Source organism: Spermophilus citellus, assembly GCF_964194105.1.
Source record: "Spermophilus citellus genome assembly, chromosome: 11".
Classification (NCBI taxonomy): domain Eukaryota; kingdom Metazoa; phylum Chordata; class Mammalia; order Rodentia; family Sciuridae; genus Spermophilus; species Spermophilus citellus.
The window spans coordinates 101,655,332-101,676,138 of record NC_138192.1 but is presented as its reverse complement, the minus strand read 5'-3'; the positions used below and the strand labels follow the sequence as shown (position 1 = coordinate 101,676,138).

General features: G+C 39.3%; 1 protein-coding gene across 1 annotated transcript in view; it reads right to left on the bottom strand.

The window, feature by feature from the left end:
• The window catches only part of LOC308630786 (aldehyde oxidase 4-like), a gene marked incomplete at both ends in the record, with an annotated part of 63,769 nt that extends 49,056 nt beyond the window's left edge, over positions 1-14,713 (bottom strand). Inside the window, 3 exons of the mRNA XM_081261428.1 lie at positions 2,284-2,380; positions 13,959-14,034; positions 14,660-14,713. Coding sequence (XP_081117554.1) covers positions 2,284-2,380; positions 13,959-14,034; positions 14,660-14,713 — 227 coding nt within the window. The remainder of the gene's footprint in view (positions 1-2,283; positions 2,381-13,958; positions 14,035-14,659) is intronic.
• Positions 14,714-20,807: the final 6,094 nt, after the last annotated feature.

Here is a 20,807-nt window from a genome sequence, read left to right as displayed (position 1 = left end):
CTATTTTATTTTTTTCTCGTTCTAGGGAAAGGAATTCAGAAATTAATATGTTGATTTCTGAGAACTACCATGGGGAAGTTTAGCCAAGTGATTCTCCACCATAAGAAGTTTTACAAAATACAGATACTCTTGGTGTATTAAATTAAATCAGATCAACTAGTGACGTTTAACACTCCTCAGATGACTTTAATGTGTGGCTGAGTTTGAAAGGCACTGTATCCTGCCCTTGTCTTGGCCACCTGTCCCACACTAGTGTCTATTTTAATGGCGTGGTAGGTGCGGTGAGCACTGGAGTCTCATCTCATTGGTTGGGAATGGGATCCAGACATCATTAGCTAAATTTAGCTTGTTGAGTCCCACTCAGGCTAAGTCCCATCATCTTTTCAGGTGTGGGGAGTGTTCCTTTTTCAGGGGATGATTCTTCTACCCAGGCTGAGGGTATGACTGCCATTCTTCTGAACAAAAACCAAGTTCCGCTCTTGGTTCCACCCTCCCTGAGAATCATCAAAGCTGTGTGGAAGTCACTCAGCTGACCAGTGAGGGACCCGGGAAGAGAGCTTGATGTACAGGGCTAGGGCAGACCTCAGGCACATTGGGCAACAGAACCATTTTTGGTTTTTATGTTCTCCAGTTTCTTCGGGCCTAAGATTTGCTTCCTCTTAGCCTTCTCTTCCTCTCCCATTTCTCTCTGTGACACTTCCAGTGTTCACTGCTCTCCTCAGTCTTATCCTGGAGCCTCAGCTAGGGAATAGAGGCATGAGCTCTCTTCACCTGCTGGCTGAGACTGCTCCTCTGATCTGCATCATTCTCACCTCCATTCAAGGATTGGTAGGTGAGAAACTACCAATCCTCCTCCTCCCCTGTGCTCTGGATCCCATTTACTCTTGACCTCTCATGGACTTTCCCTGTCCTCTATTGTTTTACTATCCACTTTCTTTCTAGGGTCTCATTTCCCTACATTCTTTTGCATTAAGAAATAAAATCAAGTGTTGGCCGTGATAAAACAAAAAACAAAACACTCAAACTCACATCTCTCTCTAGCATTGACCCATCGTTTTTCCCTTTCTTGCTCAAGTTTCTTCAAAATCTCTCCACCATTCCTTGCCTTCCAATCATGCCTGTGGCAACTGGATTTTACCTTCTGGCTCTATCCTTCTGCCAACCTTGCCCTGGCAGCAATCTAGTGTTCCCGAGTTAGAGACAGCGTTAGGGTTTGAGGTTAGGGTTAGGGTTTCACAATAGTGATCACCGCTATCTTCTTGGAACCTTCTCCATTTGATAGTCTTCCTTCAACTTTGGAGACTCTTTTGGTCTCCTTTGTGGGGGCTTCTTTCTTTGCCCAGTTTCCTTTCTATTGTCCTACAGTGTCTCACACTTCTACTCTCTCCTGTAGTTCCCCTGCCTTTTACATGATGTAGGATGAAAACATGCCTTTGCTACTCACTGACCCATGAAACCTTGAGAAAGTTATTTGCCTCGGTTTCCTGTTTTCAAAATGTGAGTGAATTTAATGTCTATCTCAAAGTTGTTTGGGGAATTTAATATGATCCTATATGTAAGCTACTCTGAATAGTGCCTGTGTGCAATAAGCAGTCAATAACTGTTATTTTTATTAGCATTGTTATTGTTAGTATTGATGATATAACATTAAGTTATAAGCTCTAAATGAGAACTCTTCTTTAAATAACAGAACAATTTAGAGTTCTGCTGGACAGTCCCTCTGAAGTGTCCCATAATTACCCTAAATGCAATGTGTCTTTAGCTAAATTTACCCCTTTCCAAGTTTTCTAATTTGTAAATGTCCCCTGCAAAGTTTCCTAAGGCAAAAACTTGGCAATCATGCTAGACAACTCTTCACCTCTACATTCAATCAGAGCACAGATTTCATTTCTAGGTCAAGGTAATGTTGGTTCAATTGCATGGCATTATTTGAGGAGTCGTTCAGCACTTCTGAGCAAACAACTCTTCTCATTGAGTTGACCTACATCTTCCAGCAAGACTATCACTTCTTTCCATTAACCATTCTTGCCTGATACACACTCTGAAATTTCCTATTCAAAAACAAAGCAAGTGTTTTTGCAGCAATAGAGAGCAGAGCCCTGAGCGACTGGCACATGGGCCAATACATTCTGCCAGAAAGAACATCTGTGGGAAAGATCTGGAGGCAACATGACTATGCTAGATTCCTGGAAGAAGATGGGAGGGGCTCATGGCCACAGTGAAAGTGAGAGGCTCCACACCCTGCCAGAGGCCAGAGCTGAGCCAGGCCAATACAAAGGATACTGGATCTTCTTGGTCTTGGGGTTGTATCTGGACACCATCACCGTGCAGGCGCCACAGCCTCCTCCCCCACAGCCATATTTTGTACCTGTGAGACGGACTGGGGGAAGGGAGTTAAGGAAAAGGGGGTCCCTGGCTGCTTTGGTTTTCACATTTCTCTCCTTTGGAGACTGATAACAAGCAACATGTTTCCATGACTCTTGTAACAAATTGGCCAGTTTCCTGCTTATGTATGATCTTTTTGCTTATAAATGAGCTCGTTGACAAAAGGTGAGAAGAAATCCCAAGACCCACACTGCCTTAACTGAAAACCTCGGGTCCAGATGAATTTCCAGATATAAAAATTTTCAGATTTTCCCAGTGGGCCTAGAGAAGCGCCTTGTGATCAAACATGGATACTTCTACAGTGACCTATATGGATATTCACACAAGTAGGATACCCAAAGATTGCTTGAGCCTCACATTTGTTGGGTCAGAGTTTGCATCTAAATGAGTTGTGAAAAAGTCCACAGTAAAAAGTCCAGAACTGGACAATGTAGTGTTATTGTAGTGTTATTGCTACAGAGTGATGGAAGGAGTTTGTGTGCAGAACTTAGAAAAATCCACCCCCAACCCCATGAGGTTTAACTTTCTCAGGTACAGCAATGTAATGCTTTTACTTTCTTATGGGATTAGTTGAGTCAATAATATCAACCATCACTGTATATCTTCTTCCTATAAGACATCTGCATATTTTCACAAATAATATATGCAAATCCCCTACTTTAGGTTCTAGTGGAATTGCATCCAAGAATCTATTGGAATTTGCTTGGGACATTTTCTGGATGAAGTTTAAAAAGGATTTCATGGTGAAATTTATAATTGGCTTGGGTGGAGGCTAAGGCTCATTTTCATCTTGGAAATTGCTACCCAGGAGAGGTAATGCAGGGTCAGGATAACCCTAGTGGTGGAGTAAGGGGAAGTTCTTTGCAGCAGCCCAGACAGGCTGCACACTTTCTGCTTTGTTCTTTAGTCCCCATCTGAGCCAGCTAAGCCATCTTAGGGTTGCCAAGCCAGGCTTTCCACTTCCAGGCAGAGGGCTGAAAGTAAGTGGCTCATACCTTAGTTGAAGTGCTCCATTGAATGGGGCATGAAAGGCAAGAAAATCCTCTGTTTCTGCTTTTGGAAATTCCTGAAATTTCCAAATAAAGAATCAAGTGCTATCTGGCTCAGAGACGAGGGTCACTTTTCACTTCCTCAGAACGTAAAAACAGTCTGTGATATGCATTTTAAAATTGCCCTGAGTGGAAAGTGAAAAATTGATTCCATCAGCAGTTTTGTCCTCTGGATGCCCAGTAGCTGGTTTGACGGCCCCTCCCTCCACCCTCACTAGGAGTTCCTGACAATTCCTTCCATATTCTTGTAGAGTCATCTTAGCACTCATCATCAGGTAGGGTTGCCAGACAGAGCACAGGACCTTCAGTTAAGTTTAACTTTTAGATAAATGATAGGAATATTTAGCATGTCTTACGCACTCAGATTCAAATTTAACTGGGTGTGCTATATTTTTTTATATGCCTAACACAGCAACTTCAGTCAAACTGACTTAGGTCAGTTATTGTTTGTTCCTTTACATTGAAGAGCTTTTTTGGTGCCCTATTCATAGCCCAACAATATATCCCAAAGTTACCCCAACACTAAGTGGGCAGGTGGCGTGCACAGGGATTGTGACTGAAATGCAAAAGAACCAAAGTAATGCCATTTTGTTCTGACCTAACTCCATTGAATGCTTGCTTAAAATATTTTCTTTGCAGCCTCCTGACAGCTGTATCTATGTTGACAGTACAATAGGGCCTTCCCGCATCCCTGACTATGGCCCTGATGTATAACAAAATGACTCTAAAATGTATAATCAAAACAATTCTCTCATATGATCAAAATTATCTGTCTCAACAGGGTCTTTCTGACCTACATGTGCCTCAATTTTTCTTATGGTTTTTGTCTTTGTAAACTCTGTACTTCCAAAATTCAGGTGCTGGGAGTTCTTTGGGGCGTTAGCCTGCTCCCAGCTGCTTGCCTGGCATGTTCATTAAAGAACCTTTTATTCCCTCTCAATTTGGCTTAGTATGTTTGGTGGTCTGTAACTCTCATGCACTCTGTGACAATGACATCAGCCAGGCCTGGTCCTTTGCTTCAAGGACCTCATTCCTTATTTCTCCTTCATTTGCCACCATAGCCTCCCACCCCCACCTCCAGGTCTTTGCAGCCATCAGGACTCCCTTCTGTTCCTTGCAAGCACTCTATGCTCTGGCCACTGACTGGAATGCCCTTGGTTCCAAGTTCTATTTGCCTTGAAACTGCCTGGTCCTTTCCTTCCCGCCCCAAGCCCAGGGTGCATGCCCCTCCCTGTGCGCCATGACATGGGGCTCACCCCACTTCCTCTGTGCAGCCCACAGTTTTTTAGCTTACTTTAGAATACCCGGCACTTGATAAAATCAGCTGAATAAAATTAAGAAGTGTTTTCAGAACTGCAAGCAATATCAGGGCTCTGGTGAGGGGTGGGTGAAGGAAACATGTTTGGCGGTGAGTCTAGGACCCCTCTCCCCCGAAGTCATCAGTTTGATTCTAGAGTCAGGATTTCATGGGAGATTAAACAACTCTAATGTGCTGCACCCTTCTTGCCCCAAGTAGCTGTGGGCCATTCAGCCTGGGGTGCATCATCTTGTTCTGCAGGTTGCTTAAAACCAGGCTGGAAGGTGCTGAACGAGCAGGGATACAGGATCCACTGGCAGGTCTGGGTGGGGCGGTGGGGGTTTTAGGGTGTGTCAATGGGAAGTTGTGGGCCTCTGAAAGATCCTCTGATCTTGGACAGGGAGGGAATGGGACAGTGGAAGGGAGGTGCAGATGCCTCCAAAGTTTGCTCTTTGTGTGACTGTGTTCTACTCTGGGGATGACTCCTAAGCTAAGGCTTGAGTCACTAGTATATTAGGGTTTTATGGGATCCTAAAGTTTTTGCAATATGGATGACATGATTTAAAGGAAAAAATTATACACACACACACACACACACACACACACACACACTCACTCCCAGACGTAGGTACAGTTTTGGAAGGACTACAGGAGTCCTGTGAAAGACAAGTAGGATGATACTGGCAGAAGAATCTGTGGTTATTCACAAATATTCATTTCTAGAGTAGCCATTCATCATAACAACCCACTTGAGGAACAAGTAAGTTTTATAACACCTCTGACCCCATTACAGAACTGTACAGAACTGTTCACTCTAATTGTAAAGTTGGGATCTGGTGGTACCAGGCAATTCTTACTTGCCCAGAAGTGCTTATTTATATTAGGCACCATCAAGGAATGAACAGAGGCAGGTGCTGAGGAAAAGCAGGTGGGGGCGCTGGGGGTGATTTTTCCTAGGGCTAGTTCTGGCAATGTTTGCTTGGAAATTTGTGAATTTTCAGTTTTCTCCTAATATAGATCTATTTCTTTATTTTAAGATGCCAGAGAGGGCTGGGGATGTGGCTCAAGCGGTAGCGCGCTCTCCTGGCATGCATGCGGCCTGGGTTCAATCCTCAGCACCACATACAAACAAAGATGTTGTGTCTGCCGAAAACTAAAAAATAAATAAATATTAAAAATTCTCTCTGTAGGAGATCCAACATGGCGGAGGGCGCTGAGAGATCAAGTCTCTGATCTCTTCAGCTGTGCGGGCATAGGGAGTCGTAAACAGTCTTAATGCTGTTTGCTCAGGATCACTAGGCAATGCTGAGCTGATGTGGATCTGGGACGAACAGTCTGGGCATCTCAGAACACACTGAGCCTGGATTGGCTGAATTCAAGCTCCCGTTCGCCTGCTCCCCGCAGACAAACAGCTGTGACTCAGCACAAATCCATCCCGCTGAAACAACTGGTCAGCCCTTCTGTTCCTATGGAGGTAAATGCCAACCGAGCCTTCATAAGCAGTGGCCACAGGATTTAAACGGGGCTTGGGAGAGACAGTCAGGACCCACCTGTTGCATTGGTCACCCGGCAAAAGGAAACGAACTGTCACCATTTGCAAGAGATACCACCATGGCAGAGAACTGACGTCATCAGACTGCGGTGGAGGAGATAACTTCATTGAAACCTGCGGCTACAGGTGTGTAATTCCCTAGACTTCCCTCTCCACACATCGGGGAAACCTTAAGGGCCCCTCCCAGCTCTCCCGTAAGGGCCCCTCCCAGCTCTCCCATGAGCATGATAGCCAGACCAAGGGAATCAGAAGTGGCACGGGACCCGCAGAGTGGAACTCCCGGCTACCGCTCCCACCAGAGCTGACAACTGAGGTCTCTTGCACCAGCTACCGGGGGCGTGGCTACCGGAGGGCAAGCAAGATTCGCTGAGGGTTCTCAGCCCCAAGCTCTACAAACTTAGGGTCTGAGGGAATGGCAAACAGGGAAAGTGTGCCCAGTCATTCATGAAAACAGGGCTCCCGGGAGCAGCAGACCTGGCGTGCAGCCAGTATTGTGGTGAGCATCACCGGTGAGAGGGGTCTGGCTAGAGGAAAAGTGGGGAAGTGACTAGACACAAGAGGAGGACCTAGGCACTCAGGATTGGAGACTCGCCCAGTCTGGGAGGAGGAGGAGCTGCTGCACAGTGATTGGTTCCCGCTTATTGACAGGAGAAGCTTGGCCTGGTGGGCACAGCGCCACCTACTGGAAGAGAAGTTAATCAAACTCTAAGACTGCATTTATTAGGTTTTTTTGGGGGGGGGTTTCATTTTCATTTTTCTTTCTTGTTTTTTTTTATTTTTTTGTTTAATTTTTTAAAATTTTTTACTTCTAATTTTTATTTTTTTATTATTATTTTTTTAAAAAACTTTTTTTCTTTTTTTATTTCCTATTTTTTTCTTCTTTTGTCTTTTCATTTCTTTTCAATTTTCTTATTCCCCCTTCCTTGAATTCTACCTGCTTACTCTCATTCTCTTTAGTGACTTCTTCCCTTCCCTTCTAACACCTTTCCTCCCAAGCATCAATTAAATTTATAGGAGTAAACAGTAACTCAGCAGCCAAACAGAACAAGGAGTAACATGAGCACCATGAAAAAGCAAGGAAGAAAAGGAGTACAAACAATGCAGGACAGCCTAAATATTCAGGAGGACCTAGAGTCATCAGAAAAATGGTCATATAAAGAACTCAAGGAACACCTTAGACAGATGGAATGGAACCTTAAAGAGGATATGAGACAGCAAATTCAAACAGTGAAAGAACACATTGAGAATGAATTACATAAACAGATAAAAGAAGAAGTTAAGCATCTTTATCAGGAGACAGACATTATAAAAAAAATGAAACAATAATTCTAGAAATGAAGGAAACTATAAACCAAATTAAAAACTCAATCGAGAGTATCACTAACAGATTGGAGCAAGTAGAAGCCAGAACGTCAGAAAATGAAGACATAATATATCATCTTGAAAAGAGTCTAGCCAACTCAGAAAGGCAGGTAAAAATAATCACGAGAAAAACATCCAAGAGATATGGGATAACATAAAAAAACCTAACCTAAGAGTCATCGGGATAGAGGAAGGTATAGAGATTCAAACCAAGGGAATGAGTAACCTGCTGAATGAAATAATTACAGAAACCTTTCCAGAAATAAAAAAGGAAACGGATATACAAATTGTAGATGCATACAAAATCACAGTAGACCAACAGCAAGACACATTGTTATGAAGATATCCAATATACAGAACAAAGAGAAAATATTAAAAGCTACAAGAGAAAGGAGACAGATTACATTCATGGGTAAACCAATAAGGTTAACAACGGATTTTTCATCACAGACACTGAAAGCAAGAAGGTCCTGGAACAATGTATTTCAAACACTGAAAGACAATGGATGCCAACCAAGAATTCTGTATCCAGCAAAATTAAGCTTCAGGTATGACAACAAAATAAAAATCTTTAATGATAAACAAAAGTTAAAAGAATTTGCAGCCAGAAAACCAGCATTGCAAAGCATCTTGAGCAAAACACTACACGAGGAAGAAATGAAAAACAATAACCAAAACCATCAGTGGGAAGTGCCTCGGTAAAGTCAGAGGGCGGGGTGAAAGATAATCATGGAGAAACAAACTAAATTTTTAAAAAAGGATAAATAATCAAACATGGCTGGAAGTACAAACCATATATCAATAGTAACTCTAAATGTTAATGGCTTAAACTCTCCAATAAAGCGACATAGGCTGGTATCATGGATTAAAAAAACAAATCCAACAATATGCTGCCTCCAGGAGACACATCTGATTGGAAAAGATATACACAGGCTGAAGGTGAAAGGATGGGAAAAATATACCATGCACACGGTCCTCGTAAGCAAGCAGGGGTGGCCATACTCATATCGAATAAAATCGACTTCAAGACCAAGTTAATCAAAAAGGACAAGGAAGGACATTATATACTGTTAAAAGGAACCATTCACCAACAAGACATAACAATTATCAATATTTATGCACCAAATAATGGTGCTGCAACATTCATAAAACAAATTCTCCTCAAGTTCAAGAATCAAATAGACCACAACACAATAATTATGGGTGACTTCAACACACCTCTCTCACCATTGGACAGATCCTCCAAACAAAGGTTGAATAAAGAAACTATAGAAATCAATACCACAATCAATAAACTAGACTTAACTGACATATATAGAATATATCAACCATCATCAAGTGGATATACTTTTTTCTCAGCAGCACTTGGATCCTTCTCAAAAATAGACCACATATTATGCCATAGGGCAACCCTCAGTAAATATAAAGGGGTGGAGATAATACCATGCATTTTATCTGATCATAATGGAATGAAACTGGAAATCAATGATAAAAGAAGGAAGGAAAAATCCTACATCACATGGAAAATGAACAATATGTTACTGAATGGTCAATAGTTACAGAAGACATAAAGGAGGAAATCAAAAAATTCTTAGAGATTAATGAAAATACAGACACAACATATCGGAATCTATGGGACACAATGAAAGCAGTTTTAAGAGGGAAATTCATTGCCTGGAGGTCATTCCTCAAAAAAAGAAAAGACCAACAAATAAATGAGCTCACACTTCATCTCAAAGCCCTAGAAAAGGAAGAGCAAAAGAACAGAAAATGTAGCAGAAGGCAAGAAATAATTAAAATCAGAGCAGAAATCAATGAAATTGAAACAAAAGAAACTATTGAAAAAATTAACAAAACTAAAAGTTGGTTCTTCGAAAAAATAAATAAGATCGACAGACCTTTAGCCATGCTAATGAAGAGAAGAAGAGAGAGAACTCAAATTACTAACATACAGGATGAAAAGGCAATATCACTACAGATGATACAGAAATAGAGAAGACAATTAGAAATTATTTTGAAAACCTATATTCCAATAAAATAGAAGATAGTGAAGACATCGATAAATTCCTTAAGTCATATGATTTGCCCAGACTGAGTCAGGAGGATACACACAATTTGAACAGACCAATATCAATGGATGAAATTGAAGAAGCAATCAAAAGACTACCAACCAAGAAAAGCCCAGGACTGGATGGGTATACAGCGGAGTTTTACAAAACCTTTAAAGAAGAATTAATACCAATACTTTTCAAGTTATTTCAGGAAATAGAAAAAGAGGGAGCTCTTCCAAATTCATTCTATGAGGCCAACATCACCCTGATCCCAAAACCAGGCAAAGACACCTCAAAGAAAGAAAACTACAGACCAATATCTCTAATGAACCTAGATGCAAAAATCCTCAATAAAATTCTGGCGAATCGAATACAAAAACACATCAAAAAAATTGTGCACCATGATCAAGTCGGATTCATCCCTGGGATGCAAGTATCGTTCAATATACGGAAATCAATAAATGTTATTCACCACATCAATAGACTTAAAGATAAGAACCATATGATCATCTTGATAGACGCAGAGAAAGCATTCAACAAAGTAAGCATCCCTTTATGTTCAAAACATTAGAAAAACTAGGGATAACAGGAACTTACCTCAACATTGTAAAAGCTATCTATGCTAAGCCTCAGGATAGCATCATTCTGAATGGAGAAAAATTGAAGGCATTCCCTCTAAAATCTGGAACAAGACAGGGATGCCCTCTATCACCACTTCTATTCAATATAGTTCTTGAAACACTGGCCAGAGCAATTAGACAGACGAAAGAAATTAAAGGCATAAAAATAGGAAAAGAAGAACTTAAATTATCACTATTTGCGGACAACATGATTCTATACCTAGAAGACCCAAAAGGGTCTACAAAGAAACTACTAGAACTAATAAATGAATTCAGCAAAGTGGCAGGATATAAAATCAACACGCATAAATCAAAGGCATTTCTGTATATCAGCGACAAAACTTCTGAAACGGAAATGAGGAAAAACACTCCATTCACAATATCCTCAAAAAAAATAAAATACTTGGGAATCAACCTAACAAAAGACATGAAAGATTTATACAATGAAAACTACAGAACCCTAAAGAGAGAAGTAGAAGAAGATCTTAGAAGATGGAAAAATATACCCTGTTCATGGATAGGCAGAACTAACATCATCAAAATGGCGATATTACCAAAAGTTCTCTATAGGTTTAATGCAATGCCAATCAAAATCCCAACGGCATTTCTTGTAGAAATAGATAAAGCAATCATGAAATTCATATGGAAAAATAAAAGACCCAGAATAGCAAAAGCAATTCTAAGCAGGAAGTGTGAATCAGGCGGTATAGCGATACCAGAGGTCAAACTGTACTACAAACCAATAGTAACAAAAACAGCATGGTACTGGTACCAAAACAGGCGGGTGGACCAATGGTATAGAATAGAGGACACAGAGACTAATCCACAAAGTTACAACTATCTTATATTTGATAAAGGGGCTAAAAGCATGCAATGGAGGAAGGATAGCATCTTCAACAAATGGTGTTGGGAAAACTGGAAATCCATATGCAACAAAATGAAACTGAATCCCTTTCTCTCACCATGCACAAAATTTAACTCAAAATGGATCAAGGAGCTTGATATCAAATCAGAGACTCTGCATCTGATAGAAGAAAAAGTTGGCTCTGATCTACATATTGTGGGGTTGGGCTCCAAATTCCTTAATAGGACACCCATAGCACAAGAGTTAATAACAAGAATCAACAAATGGGACTTACTTAAACTAAAAAGTTTTTTCTCAGCAAGGAAACAATAAGAGAGGTAATTAGGGAGCCTACATCCTGGGAACAAATCTTTACTCCTCACACTTCAGATAGAGCCCTAATATCCAGAGTATACAAAGAACTCAAAAAATTAGACAATAAGAAAACAAATAACCCAATCAACAAATGGGCCAAGGACCTGAACAGACACTTCTCAGAGGAGGATATACAATCAATCAACAAGTACATGAAAAAATGCTCACCATCTCTAGCAGTCAGAGAAATGCAAATCAAAACCACCCTAAGATACCATCTCACTCCAGTAAGATTGGCAGCCACTATGAAGTCAAACAACAACAAGTGCTGGCGAGGATGTGGAGAAAAGGGTACACTTGTACATTGCTGGTGGGACTGCAAATTGGTGCGGCCAATTTGGAAAGCAGTTTGGAGATTCCTGGGAAAGCTGGGAATGGAACCACCATTTGACCCTGCTATTGCCCTTCTCGGACTATTCCCTGAAGACCTTAAAAGAGCACACTACAGGGATACTGCCACATCGATGTTCATAGCAGCACAATTCACAATAGCTAGACTGTGGAACCAACCCAGATGCCCCTCAATAGATGAATGGATAAAAAAATGTGGCATTTATACACAATGGTGTACTACACAGCAATAAAAAAAGACAAAATCATGGAATTTGCAGGGAAATGGATGGCATTAGAGCAGATTATGCTAAGTGAAGCTAGCCAATCCCTAAAAAACAAATGCCAAATGTCTTCTTTGATATAATGAGAGCAACTAAGAACAGAGCAGGAAGGAAGAGCAGGAGGAAAAGATTAACACTAAACAGAGTCATGAGGTGGGAGGGAAAGGGAGAGAAAAGGGAAATTGCATGGAAATGTTAGGAGACCCTCATTGCTATACAAAATTACATATAAGAGGTTGTGAGGGGAATGGCAAAAAATAAGGAGAGAAATGAATTACAGTAGATGGGGTAGAGAGAGAAGATGGGAGGGGAGGGGAGGGGGGATAGTAGAGGATAGGAAAGGTAGCAGAATACAACAGTTACTAATATGGCATTATGTAAAAATGTGGATGTTTAACCGATGTGATTCTGCAATCTTTGTAATGTTTTGAATAACCAATAAAAAAATACTATTAAAAAATAAAAATTCTCTCTCGCTCTCTCTCTTACCTCTCTCTAAAAAAAAATGCCAGAAAAAGCAGGGGGGAGTGTGATTGGTACTTAGAAATAATATAAAAAGGGAGTGATAGGTCCTGATTTCTAGTATGATTTTGAAGGAGTTAGATGGGAAATGGCAGGAGTGGAGAGGGAGGATTTGCCCACCTGGAATGTAAGTGGAATAATGACCTTAGGAGGCAGTAGTGGGCAGAGTGGTAAATGATGGGTAGGAAACCAGACGACAAGGTATTAAGTAGAGAGATATGGAGTCTGAGAGAAAACAAGGGTGAGATACAGTCTATTTTTTAGCTAAGTGTCATGGTGAGAACAGGGAGTATTGAAATAGTCTTCAGATATGTATGTTGGGGGCAAAAAAGACAGAGAAAGAGGATAATATCGACTTGTTCATCATTGGCTAGAGCCTAACACCGTTCCTGGAGCTTCGTATGTGCTCAATGAGTATATATTTTTAAGTTATTATTTTAAATAATTATAGTTGCACAGGAAGTTTGCAAAGTAGTACTGACAGCCCTGTATATTCATCACCCAGCTTCCCCCAATTGACCCAACTGATGATACTCACATAGTTATAGTACAAATCAGTACCAGCAATTTGACATTGGCACAGTGTTGGTAACTAGAGTGCAGAACTTATCCTGAGCTCACCTCTTATACACACACTCAGGTACATGCGTGCATAGTTCAATGCAATTTGGGCTCATATATAAATTTGTATAACCATGGCCACAACTGGTCCTAAGTACCAGCCCTTTATAGTTGCACCCAAATCCAAGGAATTCTCCTTGAATACTGAAGGTCTACTGAAGGTCTCAGAGGAATGTGGAGTTAAGAGCAGAGATGGAAAGCTTGAAGGGCATTAACTATACTTTGGGATTTTGAAATACATTAATAATACTTGTTTTCTCTGATAGGGATGACCCAAGGGCATAGGAGCAGTCAGTAATATGTCTTGTGGAACACTCTTGCCTGTGACATGCACCTATGAATATTTAGCTGGCCAGAAATTTGGCTAGACACATTTACATCAATAATATTCCTGAATATGAAACAAGCATCAGAATGACCACTGGGCTCCAAAGTCATAAGTTATTTCCCAAGTGAGCACAGTCATGGTTCTTTGGATGCTTCTTTTGGTTTTGCTCAGGTAAAAAAAAAATGCATCAAACAAAGCACAAATTGATAGATTCATTCTCTGAACTCCGACTAAACTCTGCCAATGGAACATAAGGTCATTATCTAGAACAAATTCAGGTGACTTTCTTGATAGTTCTTACCATGTTCACATCTTACTACCCAATTCAGATGGATTACAGGGAAACACAAGGATATGAACTTTCCTCACGTAAAACAGCAGATTGACTTCAGGATCAGCGTTCTTCTCTATTACCTACATTGTGAAATTGGAGAAGGGAGATTAGGAAGATAATATCGACATGTTATGGCAATTCTAGCCATTGCTCTGAGGGCACATTTTTGATGTGGGTGGCTTTAGAAGAGAAACATAATAAAGAAATCCTTTACTACTTGGAGCCAACATTTTGAAGATATAGTGCATTTTCTGATGCCTGAATTTTCCGATATACCTGAAGATATTTTGACCCCAACTTACCTGAAAAGGACTCAGATAGGGAACGAATACACAGATTCCAAAATTGACTCAAATAACTCATGGCCACAGAAAGTCATTAAATTGGTTAGGCAGAGAAGATTTCCTAAAACCAGGGCTATTATTTCCCTACTTCTGCCACTAGTTCTCTGTGTCTCCCAGTGAAACAGAGAGGCTAAGCTGTGAGGAAAGGCAGAGGAAAAACAAAAAGCAAATAGAAGCCCCATGTTTTAATAATTGGGCACCATTTCAACTACTGACCCAAGTTTATACCACTATATGACTTCAAACAGAAGAAGACAGAAGTTAAGGAAATATTAAATGAATGGCATCACACAGGGGGGGGAAAAGCCTTGATTTTATCCCTGGTATATGAAAATTCATGTTAATCATGTCATGAACTTACCTTTCTTCCATTCACAAAAAATATCAGCTCATCAGAATTGTAAGGGGAAGGCATTATGCCAAAAAATAAAAAATTGCTTCTACCAGAATAAAGAACGTCTTTTTTTTCTTTTTTATTCCTTTTTTTTTTAAGCAGATATGTTAGAGCAAGATCCCAGATACCTATAGGCCTTGGGGAAGCTCAAGTGGGCAGCGCAGACTGACACAGGGCGATTTATAGTCTCGCTGGCAGTCCAGATGCACCAACCAGGGCTCTCACCTGCCTGCCCACATGCACTTCCAGAAGCTCTTGGCTGTTCTCTGTTCCCTTCAGGGCTATGAGTGAGTCAGCTCACTGCCTTTGCATGTCTAAGACTCTTTTCCCCTGTGAAATGGATTTGAAGTCAGGGACTGATAAATAAAAAGTGAGTTTTTAAGAGGATATTATTTATTTAAAAATGAAACAAGCTATAAATCAATACAACACTATCAACATTAATGAGATTTTAATGTTTGGTTTTTTTTTTTTTCTGGAATGAAAGAGCAAAGGGAGATTCCACTGTGCACACAATGAAAGACCTCATAAAAATTTGTTTTTAACACTTGATTGTAAAAACCCACAAGAACATTTTCTCTCCTTAATAATTTTGGCACTCCCTTTTAAAAATTTAATTGTTCAAGACACCAAGTTATTTTAAACCATTGACCTGTGCGTAGATTGGTCATGGGTTGGAGGCTGTTCTTAGGGCTCTTTTCATCCCACAAGAGCTCAGAGAAAACTAAAGTACAGAGACTTTAAGCAACTTGCCTAATACCACACAGCCCATGAGCGGCAGGATTGCTCTGGAGTCCGTATCTGTAACCTCCTTTCAGTGTTGCAGATGAAAGCCTGGCAGGAAATGAGGCCAGGAGTAGTTAGAGACCATATTATACCAGGAGGCTATGGAAGTGGGGTGGGGATTTTGCAGAGGCTTCTAAATAGGGTGGGAAGTCCCCAGAGGGTATTGAGCTGACCGTGATAGGATTGGATTCAAGTTTTAAGAAGACTGCTTTGGCTGTCGGTGGGGAATAAAGGGTGGGGTAAGTGTGAGACAGACACGAAGTTGTGACCCTGGAGGAATTAAGGGATGAGAAGGCATGGACTAGGAGGAGGGGGGGGGGAGGCAGAAAGGGGCCAGACTGCTGGCAGATTGCCTGTGGTATGGTAGGGGAGTCAAGCAGCTGGATTTTCTCTGAGGAGTCTCTCTGGTGCTTATTTCTTCCATTACTCTGTCCTTTTCTCCCTGCCCTGCATCTTTCTGGTTTCCAGACACTGCCTGGCACAGGGAGCGCTATCAACAATCCAACCTGCTGCCAGGCCAATGAGCAAGACTAGAGACTCTCCTTTGTCCAGGCACAGGTCCTTTTACTTCCTCTTTTCATTTGTTTTCATTATTTTATTTTACTCTTATTAATGTCATGTCACCTTTATATATATATATATATTCCTATGCCCTTTATATATATATTCCCAGTTCATTTCTTATATCATCTTCTCCTTATTTTCCCCTTTAAACAAATCATGTATGATCACAATGAAATTGCACTGGAAATTAATGATAAAAAGATAAACAAAGGATATACTACCATGGCTAAGTTTTAAAATAAGATTTCTAATTTGTTAGGCTCAAGAAAGGAATAAAAAGAAAAAATATAAAATATAGAAAATAAAGACAGTACTATGTATATATCAAAGAAATCTATGAGATGCAACTAAAAGTATATTTGGGGTGAAATTTCATAGCTCTAAATGTTTTGACTAAACTAGAATGATTTAAAATAAAAGCCCCTCAAAAAGGTAGTAGGAAAAAAACAAATCAAGAAAAATTAGAATATGTACAAAACGAAGACAAAAGTAGAAAAAAAATTAATAAAATGGGGAAAAGAGTAGTATTGAAGAACAAAATAAAAATTTCTTGAAAGTTTAATAATAAAAATAACAAATGTGATTAAGCAAAAATAAAATTAAAATAAAATTAGACTAAGAACTAAGATGTAATTATAACGTTCTACTTTATGCCTATAAAAATCATTTCACATATACTACCAACTTTGTAATAGGATAAATGCGCTTCAACAGAAAAAAATAATTGAATGTCATATATAGGTACCATGGAAAGCAAGTTTGCCCCTAAGGTAATGAGGACTTCCTCAAAGTATGTCTCAGAGGGCTCTGGCCCTGGAGGCATCTTCTTAGGGGGGATCCCTCAGTGTTACTTCCCTCATCTCCCTGTTTAGACATCTTCCTTTGACCCATCCACCTTGGACTTTTTCCAATCCTCTCTGTCAGTGTTATTGGTCTCCTTTCAGTCTTAATATTTTTGTTTTTTCGAATCATCAAATCCAGGGATTCTTCCATTGAAAGCTCTTGACCACTTGGCAGTCAGTTTAAGAAGGTTAATTTCTATGTGGTTTACATATGTGCATATGTTCATGAAATATAAAACACAGTTCCTGCCTTCAAGAAACTGACAAGTGTGTTTGATGATTCAGTAAAAAAATGCAAAGCAAGATTAAATGCACAGACATAAAGCTGAAGGTCTACTGTGTGAGGCTCCAAGGGAACAGAGGATGTGGAAATGGAAACTGGAAAGATGCCACAGTCTGGCTGGGCACAGAATCACGAGCCACTCACAGCTTTGTAGATTCAAACAGCAATTCTTTATTCCCGAACTCACACCGGCCCTCTACAAACACGTTCTGGGGAAAATTACGTTCTGCCGCAAAATTCACTTACTCCACCAGGATTTGAATCCCAAATACTTTCTGAATCCCGTGAGAACTCAAGGGAACTCAGGCAGCAGGATATGCCCTATTCCCAGCAGGAATAACCTTAAACCTGGAACCGCCCTAAACCCAAGGAGCAGGATACTCCCTAAACCCTGATCTGCCCTAATCCAGTAGGATTCTCCTTAAACCCGGATCCACCCTGGTCCTTGAGCAGGGTCACCTTTCTCAAACACACATGCAATGTCACTTCAAATGTCCATTTCCACGAGTCCTTCCTCTAAGCAACATGGGGTACGCTGGCAAGGAAATTTCGATGCGTCATTCCTACTTGGCAATGGCTCTCAGCAGAAAGAGACATGCAAATATTGACTATTATTATGTACTATTTTTATTGCTGTAGTTCCAACAGAATGTGCTGAGAGCCTGGATGATATAAAAATTACCTCCCTGATTTCCTATTCCTGCTTAGCATGACATCCTTTATTTTCTTCACTTGTCACACAAGTTGTTCCTACACTGAAATGTCAGGGATGAGAGGGAGAGACACCCCAAAAGGGAAAGGTGAGAGGGAACAAGTGGGAATCCAAAAAAGGATTTATTGAAGTGAGTGGACTTGTGCTGCCATGTGCAAAAGCAGCTTGTTGACATTCATGGCCCCTAAAAAGTTTATATATTTATCAGTTGGACAAAAAGAAGTCTCTATTGTGCATCATTCAGTATTTAAACATGTATATTAGAGTACTCCAGACCAGATAAGTAGGTTTTGAACACTGAAAATATTGAGTGTTTATGTCTTTAGAACCTAATCGGTAGGCATATTGAGTACAGTTACTTGGTCATTTTTACCTGAGCAGATTTATTTGGGTCATTAAAGACAATCAATCCTCATTTTGAATATTGTCATAGAGGAAAAAAATTCAATGAAGAGAAAGAGGCTAAACATTGCTTTGTTGGCATTACAGTGGCAAATCTTAGAATCAGTCTGTGAAACCTAAAAGAAAACTTCAGAAAAAGATTAAGAAAAAAGGTTTAAAAATATTTTAAACTACTCAAATAATTAGCAACAAAATGGTTTATTTTTTAATAAGATTTAAACTATTCTTCAACGATTATTTCACTTGTATAAATGATTCCTCTTTCTAAACAGGAATTATTAATTTTTTGATAAATAAAAAAGAATTTCTAATTCTTTAACAAACTAAAACAAACTAAATTTCCACAACAGTCTGGAAAAAAATTAAATATGTAATAAAAAAAGAAAAGCTAAATACACCAAGTAAAATAGAATTTATATTTAGACTGTCAAAATTTTCTTTTAACAATCTTTCATTTAATAAATTAAAAAGAAACAAGAAGATTTTTTAAAAAAAAATTTAAATGTTCAAATCATGAAAAATATTCTGATTTGAAAATGTTTCTTCATGTTTAATCTTCCATTTTAGATCTTCTGTTTTCTGTGTGGTCTTATAAGCATGCATAAACTGCAACCAGCTCAGAAGTAAAAGTTCTTGAGCATAAGTGGGAAGTGAACTTTAATCAAAATTGAAACAAAGAATGGTTGGAGGGGAAGTAAGGGGACATGGGGTAATTAATGATGGTGAAATGTGATGATCTTTACAATCCAAAGTACATGTATGAAGACACGGAAAAAAAAATGAAACAAAGAAATAATTAGGGGCATAGAATAATCCTCAGGTGCATCATATTTATGCATAATGATTATTCAAAAATTTGTAGAGTCTGTTTAAAAATGGTATATAAAACAACAAGGAAATAACTCATAAAAATCAATGTGAAGTTGTTGTTTTTTTAAGTTCAAAATTGAGTTTTTGCTGCTAAGGAAAGCTAAAACAAAGTTAAATTATCATAAAGTCATAGTAAGTTTAAAATGAGTCTTTTTTTAGTTTCAAAGAACCAAAAAGTATGTTATCATTGAAAATAGGCACCCACTGGCATATGGAAACTGGAAAAAAATTAAATGTGTAATAAAAAAAGTAAAGCTAAATACACCAAGTAAAATAGAATTTATATTTAGACTATCAAAATTCTCTTTTAGCAATCTTTCATTTAATAAGAGAAAATTTAAAGATGGATAATTTTGTTTCACTAATATTCAGGAGGTAAAAATTTATCTAAGAAGTAAATTCATATCTATTGCATAAAATAGAATTTCCCATTTTTTCTCAGTTCGTAGTCAGTTCTGACAAACCAAAAAGCATGACACATTCATAGCATAATTAGTTTAAAAGACATTTTCTTTCTTTAAATGTTTTTCTTACACATGTAAAGAAACATGAGAAGAATCATTCAGAGGGTGTTTTGCATTACTAGTCATCTCAGTTTAGTTGTTTTAGTTGGAGGGGTCATTTAATTTAAAGCAAGCATAATAAGTTTGCAAAATTCCAGTAATGAAATACTGTCTTCTGTATTTTGTGGCTGAGAATCACTGGTAGTTTTCCTTTCTGGTGATAAATTCAAGCAGTTACACACAAAGATCACAATTTTTCTATCCAAGGCCAACATTGCTTATAACACAGCTTGCTTTTGATACTTTTCAGAGTGAGGATTTGATTTCTAATTTTCTAAATTCATTTTCGGCTGCAAGGGAAAGAGGGTGAATATAATCTGAACACCGATTATTTTATGTGGCAAGCAAACAGATGAGTCATTGGGCTCATTCAGTTTCTTGCTAGTAAAAGAATTCTAACAATGTGTGAAATTAATTCCATCCACATCGGCAGCACTCACCACCCCGAGCAGCTCAGCTCCTCATGCCATATACTCTTTAAGTTCTTTGTTGGTTTCCTAGATCCAGCCCTGCTGCTTTGTTCTATCCAGAGCAGTACTTTAAAACACAGGACACCCTTGTGCAGTAATGAAATACTGCACCCAATATTCTCAGAGAGGTTAGGCTGCTGGTGATATAGTCCTCAATTGAACCCTGGCACATTTTTGCTCTGCGTTAGTTTCAAGGGCAAAAATATCATATTGTTCCCACACTTGAGAAACCAGGTGTCTGCTTCGGTGAAACTCTTTTACCTGCATACAGCAGGCACTAAAGGAGGATGTATCCATTTCTTAAAATCACAATATACATCCCTTTGTACTTGCATCATGTCAAGACAGATGACTTGTATAATGCTATTTACTGAGGTTTTTGAAACTCATCAAGTTCTTTGAAGCCATTTTTATAAAGGGCACTTTCCAGAATGATTCCTTAACTTTGCATCTTTCTTTACCAGTTTTCCACACTGGAGCAACTGGAGAAAACAGCCAGAATGACCTGAACATATTTTGTTTGAATTCTTCTGTTCGTCCGGAGAGCCCAAGAATAAACGCCATCACTTTCGCCTTGCAAGGATCCCCTGCAAGGAGAAATTCATGCTGCTGGGCTTTGTCGG